The following is a 22,986-nucleotide window of genomic DNA, read 5'->3' as shown; positions in this document are numbered from 1 at the left end:
CGACCCCCGTGAAATGGTCGTTCAACCCCAAATGGGATCCCGACCCACAGGTTGAGAACCACTGCGCTAGAATCATGAATAGCTTTTGAGAAAGAAAGAAAAAAAGGAAAGTGTCAGCATTTCTGTAAACATTGGGACAGGGTAATGCAAAGCTGTCTTCTCAACGCATGGGAGACATTTCCTCTTCTTTCCCTTCTATCCTAGGGCTCCTTAATTTTTTTTTTTTTTAATCCTTCAAATAAAGAGGGGAACATCATTTGTAGCAGCGGAAGAGATATTTTAGCTATGCGGATGCATAAAGGATCCTGATTTTGCTGGATGAGAAGAGACCAAAGAATTCCAAGATTGTTCATTTCACCCACATGGTTCAAAAAGAAAGGTTTAAGGGGGGGTTCCTTAAGGGGGTCACATGGCATGTGGTCCCTTTGCAGAAGGACACCCAGCGATCGGGACCAGGCCAGGCAGGTGGAGAAGCCAAGAGGCTCTCGGGCTGAGTCTCAGGCTCCAAGGGACTTTGAATGTAATGTGCCAAATTTATAAACTTTAAAATAGTAAAATTATATTTTAGTAACTTTCCCTTTCCTTAGTGTCATATTTTAGTGCACATCTTTATCATGTCTCCTCTTATTATGGTTAGGAGTCGGAAGGCCTTGCAGTGATCCCAAAGCCTCTGAGTCTCTTACAGGGCTAGATGAAAATATCAAGCCAAATGAAAGAAAGCCAATCTACGAATCGGAGGGACTGATCTACAGGGTGAGGTCAAAAGCCATGAAGATTGGAGGAACAGTCCCTTTCCTCAGAATCAACATCTGATGCTCCGAGTGAAAAGTGTCCAATGTGTGTTGTTTGGAGGATACTGGATCTTGAAAGCTGCAGCCTTGATTTTGGAGCTGGAGTAGCAGGAACAGCTGGATAGATTTTGTGGGGAGGAAGACGGCCCAGTCTGGTCATCAGGCTTATTTCTGGTCATGGTTTAGGCACCAGGCCATCTCGGAGACCAGAATAGAAATGGAAAATAGAAAATAAGAGAAGATAGATTAGAATTAAAATTAGAACATAGAACAGAGAATAGGGGAGAGGAGGAGAGAATAACTAAGGGACCTTGGAGGTCTTCTAGTCCAGCCTCCTGCTCAAGCAGGAGAACCTATAGCATTTCAGATAAGGGGCTGTGTTGTTGTTGTTAATTGCGAAGTCGTGTCCGACCCATCGCGACCCCATGGACAACGTTCCTCCAGGTCTTCCTGTCCTCTACCATCTTCTGGAGTCCATTTAAGTTCAGGCCTACTGCTTCAGTGACTCCATCCAGCCATCTCATTCTCTGTCGTCCACTTCTTCTATTGCCCTCAATCTTTCCCAGCATTAGGCTCTTTTCCAGTGAGTCCTTTCTTCTCATTAGGTGGCCAAAGTATTTGAGTTTCAACTTCAGGAAGGGGCTGTGTAGTCTCCTCTTAAAAACTTCCAGTGATGAAGCACCCAGAAACTCTGAAGTCCAGCTGTTCCACTGGTTAATTGACCTCACTGTTAAGAAGTTTCTTCTTAGTTCCAGGTTTCTTCTCTCCTTTATTAGTTTCTAACCATTGTTTCTTTTTTTTCTTCAAAATTTTATTTATAATACAATTAAAAAAAACATTGGCTATAACGTGACATTCCAGTATATACATTCTTATCAAATTATTCCACATTTTACAATCGACCAACCATTGTTTCTTGTCCTTTCCTCTGGTGCTTTGGAGAATACTAATAATCTTTATGGCAGCCCCTCAAATACTGGATTAGTGCTATCATGTTCACCCCTAATTCTTCTTTTCTTTAGATTAGCCAAGCCCAAGTCCTGCAGCTGTTCGTATGTTTTAGTCTCAAGGCCTTTGATCCTCTTAGTTGCTCTTTTCTGAATTTTCTCCAAACTCTCAACATCGTTTTTGTGATATGGTGACCAAAATTGCCTGCAGTATTCCAGGTGTGGTCTTACTAGGGTTTTATAAAGCAGTACTAATACTTCGTGTGATCTTGATTCTATGCCTCTGTTTATACAACCCAGGATTGTATTATCTTTTTTGGCTGTTGCTGCACACTGCTGGCTCATAGTCAAATGGCAAATGGCTTTTATAATCCAATAAGCTCCTATTGGTTAGGAGGGAAAGTCCATAAAAATAGTTAAAAATAAAAAAGGAAGGAAAACTAAAAATAGCAACAGGGCAAAAAGAAGGGGGAAAGGGGAGGGGGAAAATGCTCCCAAAGTAAAAAGGGAAAAGAAAACAGTAAAGAAAAAAGAACAAAAATGTCAAAATTATAATCCACCATATTCTGTTGTAGGGAATTTCTTAATTTTAAATTCTTCTAGGACAGGGCTTTTCAATCAGTGCTACGTGTACCATCTGTGGTACATTGGCACCTGGTAGGTGGTACGCAACCATCCTAGAAAAGTGGTAGCGGGGGAGGGGAATGAGATGAAGCGGTGGCAGCACCACACAAGTCTGAACGAAGACGGCTGGAGCTTCAAGGCTGTCAGGGCTCAGTGGAAGCACCAGGATCAGTGCTGCTTTCAAGCTGATTGGTGCTTCTTCGAAGCTGTCAGGGCTCAGTGGAAGTGCCAGGATCAGCGCCAGGCTCCAGCTGGAGCTCGGTGCTGATCCTGGTGCTTCTGCTGAGCCCAGAAGAAGTGCCAATCAGCTGGAATGTTGCAGCATCTCCAGGATCTCGTGATTTACATTCAGGTGCTTGGCAACTGATTCATATTTATGATGGTCACAGTGTCCCAGGGTCATGTGAAGTGACCAAAACCTGCTGCAACCACTCAGCAGATGGGGGGAAATAAAAAACAAACACCCCCCCACCCCTCCCCCATTGCCAATCCTCAACAGAAATGCTCACAACAATGAAAACCTCGGATAGGAGGAAGAGCGCCGCCAGGTGGGCAGGCAGGTGTCTTGCTTGGCTGTGGCTTGGGGGACACTTTTTTCAGTGCCATTGTATCTTCGAACAGTCACTAAGTGAACTGTTGTAAGTCGAGGACTACCTGTACTTCATCACTTTTTTCCTTTTTTTTTTTTTTGGTCATCAGGTTTTTGACACCTTGCTAGATGACTGGTGGTACTCGGATGTTGCCATATCCTAAAAGTGATACAATGGGTGAAAAGGTTGAAAAGCTCTGTTCTAGGACAGCTTGTTATAATTCCAAAGCACACAGTATTTGTAATCCAGGTGTCACAAGTTCCGACTAATGAAGCACTTCAAAGAACTTTCAGGCATGTTTCCTAAAGTCTTTATTTGCAGAGCTACAGATTATGCCGGTCACCATTGGACTAATTGATGCCAGAATCTGAACTTCCGGGCGCTGGCATCAAGCTTTCCTTGCTCAACCCCTCCCTTCTCATGCAGTCACAGGTCACATTATCCAATTAGTGAGAAGGTCAAACGTTTACTTCCTCTTTCTTTCCCGGGCTTTTTCCCCCCGCCCAGTCTAAGCTAAGTATTAACCCAATAAATGCCAGACAGTTTTGCATATTGTCAAAGCAAGAATATACAGTATTTGCAGCATTGACATCCGGCCCCCCTTACAAGAAGGACAGATCCTGTAAGGAAACAAAAGCATATGTTAAGGGTTATCTTTCGGTTTGCTGGGGTGTTTCACATGAAACTTTTCGATCAATCTGTCAGCGTTCACTTCACTAGATTTCACCCAGGTGGCTTCAGACAATGGGTATCCCTTCCATTGTACCAAGTACTGTAATTTCCCTCTAAAGATTCTGGAGTCAAGAATACGTTTCACTTCATAGTGGGTCTGCCCTGCCACTACGAGGGGTCCAGGTGCCTTCTTTGGAGGAGGTCTCAAAGTGGAGCCCCGATAAGGCTTCAACAAACTACAATGGAAAACTGGGTGAATTTTCCCTAACAGTTTAGGGAGTTTTAGTTGTACTGTGACTGGGTTGATGACCTTTACTATGGGGAAAGGCCCCAAGAATTTTGGTCCCAATTTCTTGCTGGGCAATTTGAGGCGTAGATATTTAGTTGACAGATAGACCTTTTCCCCAACTTGGAATGTTCTTTGGGGAGCCCTCTTTTTATCAGCCTGCTTTTTATAGGTTTCAAAAGTCTTTTTTAAAGCAGTTTTTGTGTTTTTCCAAACTTCTTCCCATCCTCTCACCCATTGATCAAGTGTCTGTGAAGCGGAGGGCAACTGAGGATATTCAGGTATTGGGTTGAATTCTTTCCCTGTGGCTACTTTGGAAGGCGTGTAGCCGGTGCTGCTGTGCACGGAATTATTGTATGCCACCTCCGCAAAAGGGAGGAGATCAGTCCAGTTCGTCTGTTGGTAGGAAACGTAGCACCTAAGATATTGCTCCACCATTTTGTTAGCGGCTTCAGCGGCCCCATTGGTGGCTGGATGAAAAGCAGATGATAACCCTTGAGATGATCCAATCAATGTAAGGAAATTTCTCCAAAACTTCGCTGTGAATTGCACCCCCCTGTCTGAGATTATTCGCTTAGGGGCACCATGCAGCCGGTAGATATGTTTCAGGAACAATTTGGCCAGGCGTTGGGCGGATGGGAGTCCTTTGCAGGCGATGAAATGAGCTTGTTTCGAGAACAGGTCTATCACAGTCCAAATGACAGTATTTCCCTTACTTTCAGGTAGGTCCACTATAAAGTCCATAGCTATTTCTTCCCAGGGTTGAGAAGGGTCTGCCACGGGTTGCAGTAACCCAGGAGTTTTCCCCGGGATTCTTTTCATTGTAGCACATACTGTACAACTTTTTACATAGTTTTCCACATCCTTTTTCAGCCCCGGCCACCAGAATTGCCGGCGGGTGAGGTGTAGGGTTTTCAAATATCCGAAGTGTCCAGCCTGCTTTACATCGTGGCTGTGGTTGAGAGCATTTAGACGGAGTGCTTCTGGCAAATATAACTTCCCCCCTTTGTAAGCCAAGCCATCCCTGCATGTTAGGGACGCTTGATTATCTTTGAACCATTGGTCAGTGAGGAGCTCTCGTTTTATTTTCTTCACTCCAGGGTCATCCGGATTGGGGACCCTGCGAGGTGTAAGTTGAGTGACAGTTTGTGGATTGGGAATAATTGCCTCGTTAACCTGCTCTCGCTCACTTTTGTACTGGGGTAATCGGGATAGCGCATCAGCTAGAAAGTTCTTTCCTCCTGGTATGTACTTTAGAGTGAAGTTGAAGCGGTTAAAGTACTGTGCCCACCGTACTTGCTTTGGTGACAATTTGCGAGGAGTTTTCAGTGCCTCTAGGTTCTTGTGATCAGTCCATACCTCAAATGGCACCTTGCTCCCTTCTAGATAGTGTCGCCAGTTCAATAGCGCCCACCTAATTGCGAAGGCCTCTTTCTCCCAGATTGCCCATCTTCGCTCGCTCTCAGTGAATTTCTTAGAGGTGTAGGCACAGGGTTGCAGGATCCCATTTTTGTTCTTTTGAAGTAACACTGCTCCAACCGCCACATCGCTGGCGTCGGCTTGAATCACAAAGGGTTCTCCTGGGCAGGGGTGCTTTAGAACCGGTTCAGCGGCAAATAGTCTCTTTAAATTCTCAAAAGCTGTTTGACAGCTCATTGTCCATGCTAGTGGTTGGCCCGGTCGTGGCTTCCCTCCTCCTTTGCCTGTTTTGAGTAGTTCTGTAAGAGGAAGGGCAATCTCGGCAAAAGAAGGGATGAATTGACGATAAAAGTTGGCAAAACCCAGAAAGCTTTGGAGCTGTTTGCGAGTCCTTGGGGGTTGCCATTCGATTATAGTTTTTACCTTGGCCGGATCCATTTCAATACCCTCATTGGAAATTCGGTAGCCAAGATAGTCTAATTGGGTTCGGTGAAATTCACATTTTGACAATTTGACATAAAGCTTGGCATTCAATAGTTTCTTTAACACTTCTCTCACTAGTTTTATGTGATCATTCATGTTTGTGCTGTATATCAGGATATCATCAAGATACACCAAAACCCCTTTGTACAAGTGATCATGTAGAACCTCATTAATCAACTGCATAAATACGGCTGGGGCCCCCTGTAGTCCAAATGGCATGACTTTGAACTGATAGCTCCCCCCAGCTGCTGATTTCCTGGCTTCTGTACCACCCCAAGACATTGCAAGGCCTCTATTGGCTGTGGTAAGTTCAGAGGACATGGATCAGCCACTTGCTGGGGAACCCAATTTCCCCTTTGTTGCAGAGGATTCAAACTGGGATTCTCTCTCTTAGGGATGAAGGTTTCACTTTGTAGGGACTGTTTTCTGTTTCTCATTTCTAAGTTTTGAAATCTTTCCAATGACTCACCCATAACTGTGTTATCTGTCCATTCTGCTTTTGAAGTCTTCGCTCTCAGCTGGGAAATCTGCCAAATTTCTCTCTCCCCCGACTTGCTGGCTGTCGCTTTCCCCCCCGGGGAAACTGCTGCAGCTACGGGGCTGGTTTCAGGCAATTTTTTTTTTCTCCATAATGAGATCTCCCCCGAGGCTGCTGTTGATAAATCGGGACGTAGATCGTTTGAAAAGAGTGCGGATTCTGGCATGATGTCACAAGTTCCGACTAATGAAGCACTTCAAAGAACTTTCAGGCATGTTTCCTAAAGTCTTTATTTGCAGAGCTACAAATTATGCTGGTCACTATTGGACTAATTGATGCCAGAATCTGAACTTCCGGGCGCTGGCATCAAGCTTTCCTTGCTCAACCCCTCCCTTCTCATGCAGTCACAGGTCACATTATCCAATTAGTGAGAAGGTCAAACGTTTACTTCCTCTTTCTTTCCCGGGCTTTTTCCCCCCCGCCCAGTCTAAGCTAAGTATTAACCCAATAAATGCCAGACAGTTTTGCATATTGTCAAAGCAAGAATATACAGTATTTGCAGCATTGACACCAGGGAAGTCAGATGGCTCCAAATACTATTTTATTTATAAATGTAGTCTATCTTATAAAACCAGGTGAGCCAAAAGAAAGTCTTTTCTCCAGCAAAGTTTTTAAGGACTTTCAGATAAGCAATGTCTGGGCATACAGCCAAAATTCTAATCTGAGTAAGCTCTAATCAAGGGAAAGTGGACATAATTCTCAATTTAACAGCAAGATGGCACTAGGTGTCCATTCCCAGCACATTTAAAGGGGGGGGGGAAAGAGGAGAGAAAAAAATCTGCTGGTTCCAAGGGCTCCTTTGGATCCAGCGAGTCTGACATGCCTGATTTAATGGATTAGTCATTACAGATTTCTTCACAGCAACACACAGATTGTTATTTCCTTTGAGGGAAGTTACCCCAGAGTAGGAAATATTAAAAGGGCAGGAAAATATATTTTTCACCAAAAGGATTTTTAAAAGTATTTTTTTGAAAAGCAGAAACCAAACCTGGCCCCAAATCTATCTCTCTGCCCCAAGCAAGAGCCAGCCCCATACAAATGGAGATGTAAAACCATCAAAAAGTTGGAGCCAAGAAGACAAAGAAAAAATCTGCATACCCCAGCCAAACTCTAGCAGTCATTAGCCCCATCACCTGGGAAGCAGGATATGATAATAGGATTAAACCACAGATATCAAGGCCTAGACAAACACTCAGAAACAGCCTCAAAGTTCATGCCACAGGAACAGGAAACTATTCCAAACAAAAGGCTAGAGGGGGTATAAAAACCAATAGCCAGTGCTATCTCCCCTTCTCTCCTCTGCTCTTTCTTGCAAGAACCATCTTTCTGCCTCTTCAATAAACTGTAACCTTCTTCCCAAAGCAGTCGCCATGTTGCTTATTTATTCCCGGCTTGGATGAATCGGGATGAAGACTTTACTTCTGACACCTTCTTCAGAGTGTTTCTCTCTCTCTCTCTCCCTCCCTCCCTCCCTCCCTCCCTCCCTCCCTCCCTCTCTCTCTCTCTCTCTCTCTCTCTCTCTCTCACACACACACACACACCCCTATGGATATCACAAACATCTCAACAAGAGCAACCCAATTGCTCCCTGGCAGTCAATGTGGAGGAAGAGAGAGAAAAGGGGAAAGCATAAAGGAAGGGAATATTGTGCCCAAAACCTAAAGCAACCAAATCACTTTGAAGATTCCATATAAAACATAACAAGAGTATTGAGACTCTGGAAAGAGTGCAGAGAAGAGCAACAAGAGTGATTAGGGGGCTTGGAGGCTAAAACATATGAAGAACGGTTACAGGAATTGGGTATGCCTTTTCTAATGCAAAGAAGGATGAGGGGACACATGGTAGCATCCAAGCCTTCTTGGCTGCAGGATGTTTTTCTACCCTGTGTCCTTTCAGGGTTGAAGACAGGCACAGGCTGATGGGGATGAGTGTGTGTTGTCTGCATCTCCAACTGTAGTGCAAATGGTTCCTGCAGTCTGCAGTGTTTTCTGGAATTCCAGAATCCAGAAAAGATTGCAGGGCTTAAACAAGGGATTATTTTTGATCTCCTCAGGAATATCGGTTGTGGAAAAGCTCCATAGAGGTGCCTACTGTGGGAAAGAGACAACTTTCAAATCATAACTGATTATGCATGAAAAAATCCACACTGGAGAAAAACTACACAATACTCTGACTAGGGCAAAACCTTTGGTAAGAACAGCTCAGTTGTGGTTCATGGAAGGCGCCACACAGGAGAGAAACCCTACGAGTGCTCCCAATGTGGTAAATGCTTTAGTGAGTATGGCAAATTGGTGATACACCAGAGGACACACACAGGACAGAAACTCTTTTAATTTCCTGATTGTGGGGAAACTTTCAGTCAGAATTCCAGCCTGGTCATAGAGCAGATGACTCACACAGGAGGGAAAATGTTTGCATGTCCTGATTGTGGGAAAAGTTTCAGTAACAATTCCAGTTTGGTAACACACCAGAGAACACACACAGGAGAGAAACCATTTGAATGCCTATATGTGGGGAAAGCTTCAGTCAGAAGTCCAGCCCGGTGAACCACCAGTGGGCACATAAGAAGAGAAACCATTTGAATGTGCAAATCGTGGGAAAAATTTCATTAGAAATTCCCACCTCATGAGACACCAGAGGACTCACACAGGAGAGAAACCTTTGAATGTCCTGATTGTGGGAAATGTTTCAGTCAGAATTCCCACCTGATACATCAGAGGACTCACATGGGGGAGAAACCTTTCAAATGTCCAGTGTGTGGACATTACTTCACTCATAAATCATCCCTTATTGCACACAAAGAAATCCATATGAGCCAAAAGTAGATGAGTTTTAAAGAAGGCTTGAGTGTCATTTGTGATCTCCCATTGAAAGTGTAGGTGAGAAATTGCAAACATTTCTCAGGATTAAACTTGTAGGTGGAGAGGAAAGGAAAATGACTAACTGCCTCTTTCTGATTATCAGTAGAAAGTTCCAGATATTTCCTTTTGCCAGAAGTACTGGAATTCATGAAAAAGGCTTTTGCGTGGTGTTTTTGTATATTGATTATGTAATTCCAACATCTAGAATTTCAATCTTCTGTCCTGGTTTCCTCCGGATTTTGAGCCCCAGAATTCCTCAGCCACCATACAAGAGGTCCTCAAGATACAAATGTCATGGCCTTGCAATTACAGTTGCACGTTGCAACGGCTGTTAAGCGATACTGCTTTCCTTAACTACCTGCATTCCCCTGCTCTCCCTTGAGGCAGCCATTAAGTTTAATAATAAATGGATTTAATAATAAGAAGTAATATGAGCCGAGATGGCGCAGCAGTTAGAGTGCAGTACTGCAGGCCACTTTAGCTGACTGTGTTCAGCAGGTCAGTGGTTCAAATCTCACCAGCTCAAGGTTGACTCAGCCTTCCATCCTTCCGAGGTAGGTAAAATGAGGACCCAGATTGTTGGGGGCAATGTAAATATATATATATACATTGCTTACTGGTGTGCACCGCTTAGAGAGTGCTTGCTTGCACTTAAAGTGGTATATAAGTCTCATAAATAAATAAATAATGTAAAGCTCATTTCCCAACTCTTGTTCAGTGATGAGGACTTCACACATAACAGTGGGTTTCTAACACAGTACAATTGTTAACTTGTAATCTATCTCTTGTGCATTCTGCATCTCTATGCCCAATCTATTTTCCTCAGCTTTCCTTCCCTCTTCATTATAAATTTAAAATTTCAGTCCCGCCTCTCTGTGCCTCTGATGATGTGAGCTGAAATTAGGCTTAATTTATTTGTTGCGTTCCTATCTGCCTGAATCTTAAATTCGATGGAAGTATGACATTTTATTAGGCTTGCAGACCGCCGCACCCCCGCAGCTAATTTTCGTTCTGCCTGAAGACCTTAATGGGTCCAAGCCGCCCCAGAGAGGCGGCGAAGAAAGAAGGGTGTGCCGGTGACTCTGGAATGACTGCGGTCGTTCCGTTCGTCTTTGGGAAAGCCTTCTAACCCGACAGGAGAAAGGCTGTATTTCACTGATCAGCCCAAGCTACTTGCAACCGAAGTCCAAAAGAACTAACCAGCACAACAGTAAACAGTGTGTTTGAAACTGGGTGAGGAATCTGATTTTCCCTTTTCCATTCCATACTTAATTTCCTGGAAAAGATCCCCAAGAAGCAAAATACCTCCAAAAGTGAAGGAGGGGGACTTCTGCCCCTCCCTTATACTAATGAAAGTGGCAATTTAAAATTTCCATGGAGGATCAAAATATATGATAGTGAAATAAATTTATAAGCGCGAAATCTAAAATTTAATTTTGGACAAGTTTAAAATTGTTGAATGGTTAAGACTCTCATTTTAAAGACCATTGTTCATATTGAAAACTAAATAGATGCTGACACCTAGTGGTGGATGAAGATTATGACAGTTATGACCTCCATAGAGAACTTGCCAAAATCTGGGAAAAGCTAATCTGTGTTTATGACCTTCAAAGCTTTAATAACAAAGAAAAGCTGTGACAAAAAAAGACAATCTAGGCTGCAGACAAAGAGAGAATTATAAACTTTAGAAAAAAATCTTTTTTGAACTCTTTGGATTACAAATATCTATTTAACTCTAAAGCTATTTGCAAATAAGAAGGAAAACTCCCAACTTTTGGCCATCATGGATCAGAGAAATGTAGATAGAGCACACCAAGAAAACATAAATACCTCTCAGGAGGAGATATATAGTAAACTGCAATTAATTCAAACAACAATGAGTTCAAATCACAAAGAAATTCAAAATAAAATTGAAAATATAAATCAATCTATTTCTAAGTTAACTTTACAACAAAAAACTTTCAGGAAATAACAACAGAGAAGGAGCAGACAAAACAAATAAGTGGACATACAATTGAAAACAGAGACTCAAAGATGGAACTTAACAAAGCAAGAAAACATGATTTAATCCTAGTGGGAAAAAATTCACAAGAAATGGAAAAAACAACTCATCCCTTAAGACTACAAAATAAATCTGAGGACAAAAAAACAGATTGGATAAAATGGAACGTAGAGATGTTGAAAACAGAGAGAAAGGAAGTGAAAAGAGAAGCAGAGAAGAAGAAAAAGATTTTCAAGAAACATAGAAAGGCAAAAGCCTCATATAAAGACACTTTATTCAATTTACTTCTTATACCTACAGCAACAGTCATGAATATATGGGAAAACTTTTTGATTCAGCAAAACACATTGATCAAAAAACATACTGGTCAAAGGAAAAAGATTAAAGTGAAAATTAAGAAAATAGATGATGGGATCTACCAGAGAGAATATTTTAAAAAGAAACATTTGTTTGAATATGATTAAAGAAATAGAAAATATTTTGAACCCATATGTCATTCTAAGAGGGATGAATTCGTTAAATAATACTGTATGCTTTTCCCTCTTTTTTATTTTATTTCTTGATATAAGTAATATAATACTGTTGAAATGGCTTAGATGAAGGAAATGTTTTAGATAATTAAAGGGGTTTGAATTTAGAGAAATTATAATGTATAAAAAAGAAAAAAATGTTTTGAACAAGAGTTAAAGGATTAGATGACTAGACATATTAAATGGAATATTTAAAGATTAAATATATTTTTAATTATGGTTAAAAAGAATAAGAAATTTGGGCAGGGTGAATATATATTAGCAGGAGGAATATATATTTTACTTTTTATGTTTCTTTACTATTGATTTATTGTTTTTACCTATTCTTTAAAAAATGTAAAATTGTGGAGATGGTTTCTATGGGAAAAATGGATTTAAATCTTTAAACGTAATTAACAGTTGAGAAGATCTTAACCAGCAAGAATACTTTGAACTTTACGGGAGAAACAAATTTTAAAAAGGACTGTAACAGGATATAAGATGAGGCAATTAGAATGATTAGATAGAAAAGAAATATTATACTGATGTGATCATTATTTCTAGGAATATTGGGGAAAAGTCATATATGTAACTGTTATTTATCAAAATAATAAGAACTGTATTAATTCAAGGTTTGCAAAGAAGACATTTTGGGGAAAACGGGAATCAACTACATGTACTATGTGGATTAAAGATTATAGAAACCAATTGTTAATGATTTTTCTTTACAAATGGAAACCCAGCAAACACACTGTTTACCAACTGTTAAGTGATTTATGTTTAAAAAAATCAACAAAATATGTGATTTTAAAGAAACTTATTATTCTGTAATTCTGTAAAAACGTCATGAACTTTTAGGGTTCAGCATATGGCTGATCACAAGCTAAGTCGCATCACATTTTATTATTTCACTTGGTTCAGTTGCAAAGGCCGGTTGCTTGAAGTCGAAGACTATAGGATAGCATGCAATAAATGAAAATATCTTGCAAACGTCTTAGGTAGAGATGAGACAAGTTTGTTTTCTGCTCTAGAGGGAGCTGGCGATCAAATAGGTTTTCTCAAAATAGTTTTTTTAAGAAGCGACTGGACAACCACCAATCTGAAATGGTATAGGGCAGGGGTAGGCAACCTTTGCTCTTTTATGCCTCGTGGACTTCAACTCCCAGAATTCCTGAGCGAGCAGGAAGTCCACAAGTCATAAAAGAGCCAAGGTTGCCTACCTCTGGTATAGGGCCTCCTGCTTGAGCAGGGGGTTGGACTAGAAGACCTCCAAGGTCCCTTCCAGCTCTATTCTGATAGATCGAATAGGCAACATCTGTGTCTAGAAAGCGGATACTGCAATTCAGCAAGCAGTCTCTGTGATTGAATTTAAAGGAGTTAAAACCAAAGAGTACTGCACTGCTAGAAAGGATGGGAACAAGAGAAGGGCAAAGGAACTTCCTCTTCTGGATCACTCATGGGAGGAAGGAGGCGGGCGGAGAGGCTTTTGTGCTCTTCCAAGGATCGAAGCAGCAGCTGGGAGGTGAGTTGAAGAGAGCTCGGAGGAGAGGCCGGGAACGAATCGGGCTGTTTGGTTTCCTCCACTGCGTGGAAACAGAGAAGCAATTCGGCTGAAGCATCTCAGCTGCTGCTGCAAATCCTTTCCCTCCCCAACTTTAAGTCCACTGGTGCTGCAGGCTGTTATACCGGGGGCTGCAATTTTCTGCTGGTGGGAAGATTTCAAAAGTTTCATTCAAGTAAAGGTTGATTCTTTGGGAATGGCTTCCCTTCAGAGGTTGTGGGTGCTCCGTCACTGGAGGTTTGTAACAGAGTTGGAAGGAACCTTAGAGGTCTTCTATTTCAACCCCTGCTCAAGCAGGAGACCCTATACCATTTCAGACAAATGGCTGTCCCGTCTCTTTAAAAGCCACCACTGATGGAGCGTCCACAGCTTCTGAAGGCAAACCGTTCCATTGGTTAATTGTTTTCAGGGTCAGGAAATTTTTCCTTAGTTCTAGTTTACTTCTCTCCTTGATTAGTTTCCATCCACTGCTTATCTTTCCTTCTGATGGTTTGGAAAATAAGTTGACCCCCCTCTTCTTGCCCCCGCAAGCATTGGAACATGTCAGCCCTAGTCCTTCCTTTCACTAAACTAGACATACCCAATTCCTGCAGCTATTCTTTATATGTTTTAGCCTCCAGCCCCGTAACCATCCTTACTGCTTTGTCTTTGCTCTTTATAGAATCTCAACACTTTTTATATATTGTGGTGACCAAAATTGGATGCAGTATTCCCAGTATGGTCTTACCATAGCAGTATAAATTGGTGCTAACACTTCACCTGATCTTGATTCTCTACCTCTGTTTAGGCAGCCTAGGATTGCATTGGCTGTTTTGGCCACTGCATAACAGTGTTGGCTCATATCTAAGTGCTTGTCCACTAAAACTTCAAGATGTTATAAAATTCAGTTCGGGCTACTCAAGTGAAGTTTTCCAGTAGTTCTTTTATTCTTGTGTTATTTGGACAAAAAGCAAGGCATTTATGCTTAATTAGTTCCTTTGTGTTTATACATATACTTGTCTAATTTTAAAGTTATTTTACTACAGTAAGTTATTCCCAACAAGCTATTCAGGTTACTATACCCAACAAGGCTACTCAAGTTGCTGTAAGTATTGCTGCCCAACTAGGCTACTCATTCACACATATCCTCTCAACACAGGTGATCAGGCTATGTTAGAGTGGGCTGGAAAACAGATTCAGGGTATCCCCTGCTCCAACTAAGGTGTCTTGAAATTTGGGGTCTGGTTCATCCCAGTGTTCTTTTTATACCCAACTTGTTTACTCAGAATCCATGTGTATGGCAATCTTGCCCCAGCCATGCCAGGAACTTTATATCATCATGACTCCATTAAAAAAAAGTAAAACTCCTACACTCCTTCTGCCCACTAATGTTCTACCTGGTATCACGAACAATAGATCGTTCATACAGGGACCCAGAATCTTTCCTTATTGGTAGTACACACATTCCAGCAACGTGAGTTTCCCCAATGTGAGTTTCCCCAATATGAGCTGAGGTGGTGCAGCAGTTAGAGTGCAGTACTGCAGGCCACTTTAGCTGACTGTGTTCAGCAGGTCAGCGGTTCAAATCTCACCGGCTCAAGGTTGACTCAGCCTTCCATCCTTCCGGGGTAGGTAAAATGAGGACCCAGATTGTTGGGGGCAATGTAAATATATATATACATTGCTTACTGGTGTACACCGCTTAGAGAGTGCTTGCACTTAAAGCGGTATATAAGTCTCATAAATAAAATAAATAAATAAAATAAATAAATGTGATCTCACAAAAAGGCTAACTATGGTTGCATTAAAGGCCCTCTATAATCATAACTTATATTTGTGATATGTTCATAACATATAACATAAAATATGTAACAAAGATCCCTCTCACAGTTATTGCTATTGAGCCATGTTCCACTTATTCTGTACTTTGACATTTGCTTTTTCTTGGCTAAGAGTAAAACATAATTTTTTTTCTCCATTGAATTTTTTTTTTTGAAAAGTTTTATTGATTTTCTAATTTTACATTTAAGTATTTGAAAAGCAATGTGGCGGCTGGGTTAACCAATAATTCAATGACATAGAGATATCTTTAATACAAATCTCAAAATACCACATTAATTTTTTTTTATAACAAGTTTTTATTGGTTTTCCAGTTTTACATTTAAGTATTTGGAAAACAGCCTGGGGATTGAGTAGTCAATAGTACAATAACAAAATTTTTAGTACATAAATTCCTTCTCTATTTCCCTTAACATTTACTGTATCATATTTATGCTAATAAAATTCTTTTCAGTCTTATCACTTTATTTATACAAATGGGTATTTTATGATTCTCCGCAGCTTCTATGACAGATGTTTAGTACATATGAAACTCCATAATGACAGCCACTGAATGGGATTATCTTCAACACATTCTTAGCATTTCACACAACCCACTCAAGTTTTCTGACCTTTGTTGTACACTTTCCTCCCTACAATCAGAGATTTCCAGACCTCAAAACCCATTCTGCAATAAATGTCACCTGTTTAGGGGTTACCTGGCTATGTTAGTTATATTTAAGCTTACATTTAAATAGGAACCCGTGGTATTAAAATTGTACTTTTAAAAAATTGATTTAGAATATATTTTTCTTATAATATTTTATTGGTTTTCCAGTTTTACATTTAAGTATTTGGAAAGCAGTATTTGGAGATTGTGTTTGTCAATAGTTCAATAACAAAATCTTTAGTACATATCTCAGGTTACATCATCAAATATTTCTTCTCTGTTTCCCTTAACATTTGCTATATCATATTTAAGCTAATAAATTTCTAATTGTATCAAAGTCAGTTAAAACTTCATTATCACATTTATCAATACATTTTTTGCTTATACATATCCATATCCTGTTTAAATGTTACCTAGTTTTTAGTTTTTAAGGGTAACTCAATTTTCCTTTGTCTCACTATATAAAAATTATAATATCTAAAATACATATATTACTTACTTAAATATATTTTTATTTTAATTCACAAACATTTTCTATTTCTCATCCTAGTACATCACCACTTAATAGTGGAGTATCCTTTGTTATCTCAAGTCCATCATCTATATTGTCTGGGCTAAGCAATAATTCAAAATTATTTCCTCATAGTTAGTTTTCATTTCCCTTTTAAGTCTAAGTCTTCTCAATATTACACCAATTATTCCCTTATTTTTTATTATTTTCCAGCATTTTTTAAATCTAATAATCAAATTTTCCCTCATCTTAAAATCTCCCTTTAGCCTATTAGTTAAGACTTTAGGATCCTCTCTTATAAATCAAACGACCCCATTTTTTTAAACCTAACTCTAGCTTTCTTTTTATGCCAACCAGGCTTCCATACCAATGCTTTTAGATCATCAGATGGATCTCCCTTCATTCTTGTACATGTTAATGAATGAAAGGAGACCATCTAGTTGTCAATTTTCTGGAAGGATTGGCCCATTTGTAATCATTAAGCTGTTGCCCTAGTGGCTCAGATCCCCATATTTGTTCCAGTATAGTTGTCTTCAATTTGATCTGGTCTTCTTCCTCAGGTTTTTTCTGGTTTAAGTAGAAAGTCATGTACAATTTTGTAGTTGTTATTTGATTGTCTAAGTTTTCAGTAAGCTGTATTTGTTGATCTTCAAAGCCCTCCGTCTTGATATTACTTTCTTCTGTTTCTGTTGTCTTTTGGGTTGTAGAGTCTTCAGTTGCAGTCAGGGTTTCGCTTTGTAGATTTAAGCTGGCATCTTGGTCTTTCAGTCGAAATTTGATTATCTCAGTGACTTGAAGAATTTTTTCAAGTATAAGTTTGTAATCGAGCGACATCTGTTGCTGGTCTTCCTCCATTTCTGACATAGTTATAGATGGTCCTTTAGTAAAGGCTATTTTATTAAACTGAGCGACAAAGAATTGAGGCCTTTGAACTATGGTGCTGGAGAAGACTCCTGTGAGTCCCTTGGACTGCAAGGCATCCAAACTAGTCAGTCCTAGAAGAGATCAACCCCGACTGTTCTTTAGAAGGCCAGATCCTGAAGTTGAAACTCAAATATTTTGGCCACCTAATGAGAAGGAAGGACTCACTGGAGAAGAGCCTAATGTTGGGAAATATTGAGGGCAATAGAAGAATGGGACAACAGAGAATGAGGTGGCTGGATGGAGTCACTGAAGCAGTAGGCATGAGCTTAAATGGACTCCAGAAGATGGTAGAGGACAGGAAGACCTGGAGGAACGTTGTCCATGGGGTCGCAATGGGTCGGACACGACTTCGCAATTAACAACAACAACAACAACAAATTTTATTAAACAAGAGTCAGTAAGTGTTCACCTCCACAGTTCCTAAAAACCAATTTCACTGTCCAGCCTCTCTTTCAGCTTATAATCTCTTTTAGTTGAAAAACACAGTCCAAAGTTCAAGCAATGGGATCTGCGCAAAGCTGGGAAGGTGCACATCAAAAAAAGCAGGTGTTCCCGACAAACACATCTTCACCCAGCATCTGGTTAAATTATCCTTCCCCAGTTGTTCATTTTGAGAATGGGTGGGGCTGCTGCTGAGCTCCTCTGTGCCTCCCATTGCTCTGCTTTCCTCACCTGTGGATCGAGCGGGAGGCACAATTATTGTATTTAAACTTGGACCTTAGTAGTCTTCCATGTGTCAAATGAATCATGATTAATGTAAGAGGTTATTTTAACATTGTGGTATCTTTGCATTTTATTTTAATGTATAGTTTTTTCTTTTTTCATATTTTCTACACCTATTTTATAAATAATTAACATTGCACTTTTCTTTAAATCCTATAGGCAAAGAGGATGGCAATAAGAGCACTCTGGATAACTGAGAATAAGAAGCAACATTGAAAGAAAATTGACCCAGAAATCAAAATATTTTGCATTTCCTTCAGAAAGCCACAATATTCTCCTTTTCCAGCAGCTGATAGGCAAAGGAGAGAAAATTAAGAAAGATTTCAAGCTGGAATAACTAGAGCATATGGAACTCAAGGATGAATTACATGAAAAGTCAAGGGAGATTATTCTTTATTCAGTAAAAGAGGGAAATATCTGGAAGTCACTGGATAGCAAAAAGTCACATGGAGAGCCACCTACGGCAGACAGTGATGCAAGCCGTGCTCTGGGAGGAAAAAAACAGCTTTAATTACAAAACCCATTAAAAAGGGATCACACATGTTTTTGACATCCTCAAGGCTATAAGTGGTGGAGAAGCTCCATAGATGTGCTTGCAAATCACAGCTGATTACGCATGAGAGAACCTATACAGGAGAGAAGCCATAACATTTCTCCAAATGTGGTAAATACTTTATTGAGCACGGCAATGTGGTGAAACATCAGGGGACTGACACCACATATGAATGCCCAGATAATGTGAAAGTTTCATTTAAAATTCCCACGTCATGAGACACCAGAGGACTCACACAGGAGAGAAACAGTTCCAATGTCCTGATTCTGGGAAAAGTTTCATTAAAAATTCTGACCTGCTGAGACCCCAGAGGACTCACACAGGAGAGAAACCCTTTGAATGTCCTGATTGTGGTAAAGGCTTCAATTACAATTCCCACCTGGTAATACACCAGAGGACTCACACAGGAGAGAAACCCTTTGAATGTCCTGATTGTGGTAAAGGCTTCAGTTACAGTTCCAGCCTGGTAATACACCAGAGGACTCACACAGGAGAGAAACCCTTTGAATGTCGTTATTGTGGTAAAGGTTTCAGTATCAATTCCAACCTCGTGAAACACCAGAGGACTCACACAGGAGAGAAACCCTTTGAATGTCCTGATTGTGGTAAAGGTTTCAGTATCAGTTCCAGCCTTGTGACACACCACAGGACTCACACAGGAGAGAAACCCTTTGAATGTCCTGATTGTGGTAAACGTTTCAGTAACAATTCCAGCCTTGGGAAACACCAGAAGACTCACACAGGAGAGAAACCCTTTGAATGTCCTGATTGTGGTAAAGGTTTCAATGACAGTTCCTGCCTTGTGAAACACCAGAGGACTCACACAGGAGAGAAACCCTTTGAATGTTCTTATTGTAGTAAAGGTTTCAGTGACAATTCCAGCCTTGTGAAACACCAGAGGATTCATACAGGAGAAAAACCCTTTGAATGTCTTTATTGTGGTAAAGGTTTCAGTGAGAATTCCAGCCTGGTAACACACCAGAGGACTCACACAGGAGAGAAACCTTTTGAATGTCCTGTTTGTGGTAAAGGTTTCAGCAATAATTCCAGCCTGGTAACACACCAGAGGACTCACACAGGAGAGAAACCCTTTGAATGTCCTCATTGTGGTAAAGGTTTCCGTGACTGTTCCAGCCTTGTGAAACACCAGAGGACTCACACAGGAGAGAAACCCTTTGAATGTCCTTATTGTGGTAAAGGTTTCAGTGAGAGTTCCAGCCTTGTGAAACACCAGAGGACTCACACAGGAGAGAAACCCTTTGAATGTCCTGATTGTGGTAAAGGTTTCAGTGATAATTCCAGCCTTGTGAAACACCAGAGGACTCACACAGGAGAGAAACCCTTTGAATGTCCTGTTTGTGGTAAAGGTTTCAGTGACAATTCCAGCCTTGTGAAACACCAGAGTACTCACACAGAAGAGAAACCCTTTGAATGTCTTTATTGTGGTAAAGGTTTCAGCAAGAATTCCACCTTGGTAACACATCAGAGGACTCACACAGGCGAGAAACCCTTTGAATGTCCATTTTGTGGTAAAGGTTTCAGTAACAGTTCCAGCCTGGTGACACACCAGAGGATTCACACAGGAGAGAAACCCTTTGAATGTTCTGATTGTGGTAAAGGTTTTAGTAAGAATTCCGGCCTGACGAGACACCAGAGGATTCACACAGGAGAGAAACCTTTTGAATGTCCTGTTTGTGGTAAAGGTTTCAGTGACAATTCCGACCTGGTAACACACCAGAGGACCCACACTGGAGAGAAACCCTTTGAATGTCTTTATTGTGGTAAAGGTTTCAGTAAAAATTCCAGCCTGGTAACACATCAGAGGACTCACACAGGAGAGAAACCTTTTGAATGTCCTGTTTGTGGTAAAGGTTTCAGTAACAGTTCCAGCCTGGTGACACACCAGAGGATTCACACAGGAGAGAAACCCTTTGAATGTCCTGTTTGTGGTAAAGGTTTCAGTAACAATTCCAGCCTTGTGAAACACCAGAGGATTCACACAGGAGAGAAACCTTTTGAATGTCCTGTTTGTGGTAAAGGTTTCAGTAATAATTCCGACCTGGTAACACACCAGAGGACTCACACTGGAGAGAAACCCTTTGAATGTCCTTATTGTGGTAAAAGTTTCACTACCAATTCCAGCCTGGTAACACACCAGAGGACTCACACAGCAGAGAAACCCTTTGAATGTCCTTATTGTGGTAAAGGTTTTAATGACAATTCCAGCCTGGTAAAACACCAGAGGACTCACACAGGAGAGAAACCCTTTGAATGTCCTGATTGTGGTAAAGGTTTCAGGACCAATTCCAGCCTGGCGAGACACCAGAGGACTCACACAGGCGAGAAACCCTTTGAATGTCCTGATTGTGGTAAAGGTTTCAGTGACAATTCCAACCTGGTAACACACCAGAGGATTCACACAGGAGAGAAACCCTTTGAATGTCCTGATTGTGGTAAAGGTTTCAGTAAGAATTCCTACCTGGTAACACACCAGAGGATTCACACAGGAGAGAAACCCTTTGAATGTCCTGATTGTGAAAAATATTTCAGTAATAATTCCAGCCTGGTAACACACCAGAGGACTCACACTGGAGAGAAACCCTTTGAATGTTATGATTGTTAAAAATGTTTCAGTACCAATTCCAGTGTGGTGAGACACCAGACAACTCACACTGGAGAAAAACCCTTTGAATTTCCTGACTGGGAAAAGTTTCGTTAGTAATTCTCACCTTGTGAGACACCTAGCACTCACACAGGAGAGAAATCCTTTGAATGTCCTGACTGTGGGAAAACTTTCAGTCACAATTCCAGCCTGGTGAGGAACCAGAGGACTCGCAAAGGAGTAAGGACCTACCCCATTTTGCATTTTAAGAAGACAGAACTCTTGGGATATTTCTTCCAACAGGCGTTTTTATTAAGAGAAGATGGTTGCAGGCGTTCTAGACAGGACCTGTGGCCCAAGCCCTCCCATTCAAGGTTTTAAGTGGTCCCAAGCAGCCCCCCTACCCCACCGTCCTTCAAGCGACAATCCCAGGAGTTACATTTCCATTCCTTTTTTCCTCATGGTCGGCGGAAGGGAGACTTCAGAGAGGAATATATGAAAGGTGATGGGCCCTATTGTTATGGTTAGTCCTTTTGGTGATATCCACATTCAGTCCCTTTGAAGTTGTAACAAAGGAAGTGAGAGCCCTAAAACCCTTTTGCTCATCCCCCTTCCCCTTCGTAGTATGACAGAATCCAGAGAGGGCAGAAATGAGGTTTTCCATAGTTGATAACTAGAGATGAAATATAATTTGATTCTGACATCCTGCCCCCTTAAAAATAAGATAGATCCACCTGAAAAGAAAACAAAACAGGTATAAAAGTTAGTCTGGCTTGTTAGTATACTCTGTGTGAAACTTCTTTAATAGCTTCGGGGCTCTGACATGATGTTTATGGACCCACGCGTTTTGTGAGGCAGGGAGGTGTTTCCATGCAACTAGGTACTGAGTTGCTCCATGATATCTTAGAATCTAGGATTTCCTTTATCTCGAAGTGTTGTTTGCCCTCCACCATGATTGGAGGTGGGGGATTTTTGGCTGTAACAATGACTGATGCTCTCTTTTCAGCAAGCTGCAATGAAAAATTGAGTTTATTTGCCTGAGATTTTTGGGTAAATCTAATTCTACTATTACTGGGTTTATGATACTTTTAATTGGAAAAGGCCCTATATATTTTGGTCCACGTTTTTTACAGGGTTGTAGGCACTTTAGGTATTTTGTAGATAAGTACACCATTTCTCCTATAATAATAGTGTAGGCTCAACCCTTTTTTTTATTGGCTTGTGCTTTGTATGCCTGCCTAGCTTCATCTAGTGCTTTTCTAACTATTGGCCAGGTGTTTTGTAATTTTTCCATCCATTCTTTCAGTGATGGGATCGCCAGTTCATTTGGGATTAGTTCTGGCATGGGGTTGAAGCTTTGACCAGTAGCTATTTGAAAAGGAGTGTAACCTGTGCTGGAGTGGACTGCATTATTGTAGGCAATTTCTGCGAAAGGGAGTAGGTCTGTCCAATCGGACTGCTGGAAACTAAGAAAGCATCTTAAATATTGCTCAAGTACTGAGTTCAATTTTTCCGACTGACCATTTCCTTGTGGATGATGGCTAGATGTCAGTCCCTGAGTGGTCCCTAAGAGGGAGAAAAATTCCTTCCAAAATGCAGATGTAAATTGCAGTCCCCTATCAGAGATGATGCGCTGGAGTGCCCCATACAATCTGTAAATATGCTGGATGAAAAGTTTTGCTAAGGCTTTTGTGGTGGGAATCTTTTGGCAAGGGATAAAGTGCACCTGTTTGGAAAACAAATCCATGACCATCCAGACAACAGTATTCCCATTGCTTTCTGGTAATTCCACTATAATATCTATAGCTATTTCCCTCCAGAGGGCTGAGGGATTTGCCACTGTTTGTCTGGGCGATTTTCCTTGCAACCTCTTTGCAGTTGCACACTTTGGGCAGCTGGGCATGTAACTTTCTATGTCCTTTT

At 40.9% G+C, this 22,986-nt stretch overlaps 1 protein-coding gene across 1 annotated transcript; it reads left to right on the top strand.

Moving 5' to 3' along the window:
* Positions 1-12,964: 12,964 nt before the first annotated feature.
* On the top strand, positions 12,965-21,787 carry LOC120303333 (zinc finger protein 850-like). Its single transcript, XM_039332773.1, has 2 exons — positions 12,965-13,244; positions 18,068-21,787. The coding sequence occupies exon 2, from the start codon at positions 18,676-18,678 to the stop codon at positions 21,082-21,084; it is 2,409 nt and encodes an 802-aa protein (XP_039188707.1). The 5' UTR covers positions 12,965-13,244; positions 18,068-18,675; the 3' UTR covers positions 21,085-21,787.
* The last annotated feature ends 1,199 nt before the right edge of the window (positions 21,788-22,986 follow it).

Source organism: Crotalus tigris, unplaced genomic scaffold (genome assembly GCF_016545835.1).
Source record: "Crotalus tigris isolate CLP2741 ecotype Arizona unplaced genomic scaffold, ASM1654583v1 scf7180000024464.508515016:1373766, whole genome shotgun sequence".
Taxonomy (NCBI): domain Eukaryota; kingdom Metazoa; phylum Chordata; class Lepidosauria; order Squamata; family Viperidae; genus Crotalus; species Crotalus tigris.
Note: the sequence above shows the minus strand (reverse complement) of the source record. Positions and strands in the feature narration are given on the sequence as shown.

What these genes read in the sequence shown, in the direction of transcription:
- LOC120303333 (XM_039332773.1), top strand. Translation starts at nt 18,676, where the DNA reads ATGAGACACCAGAGGACTCACACAGGAGAGAAACAGTTCCAATGTCCT.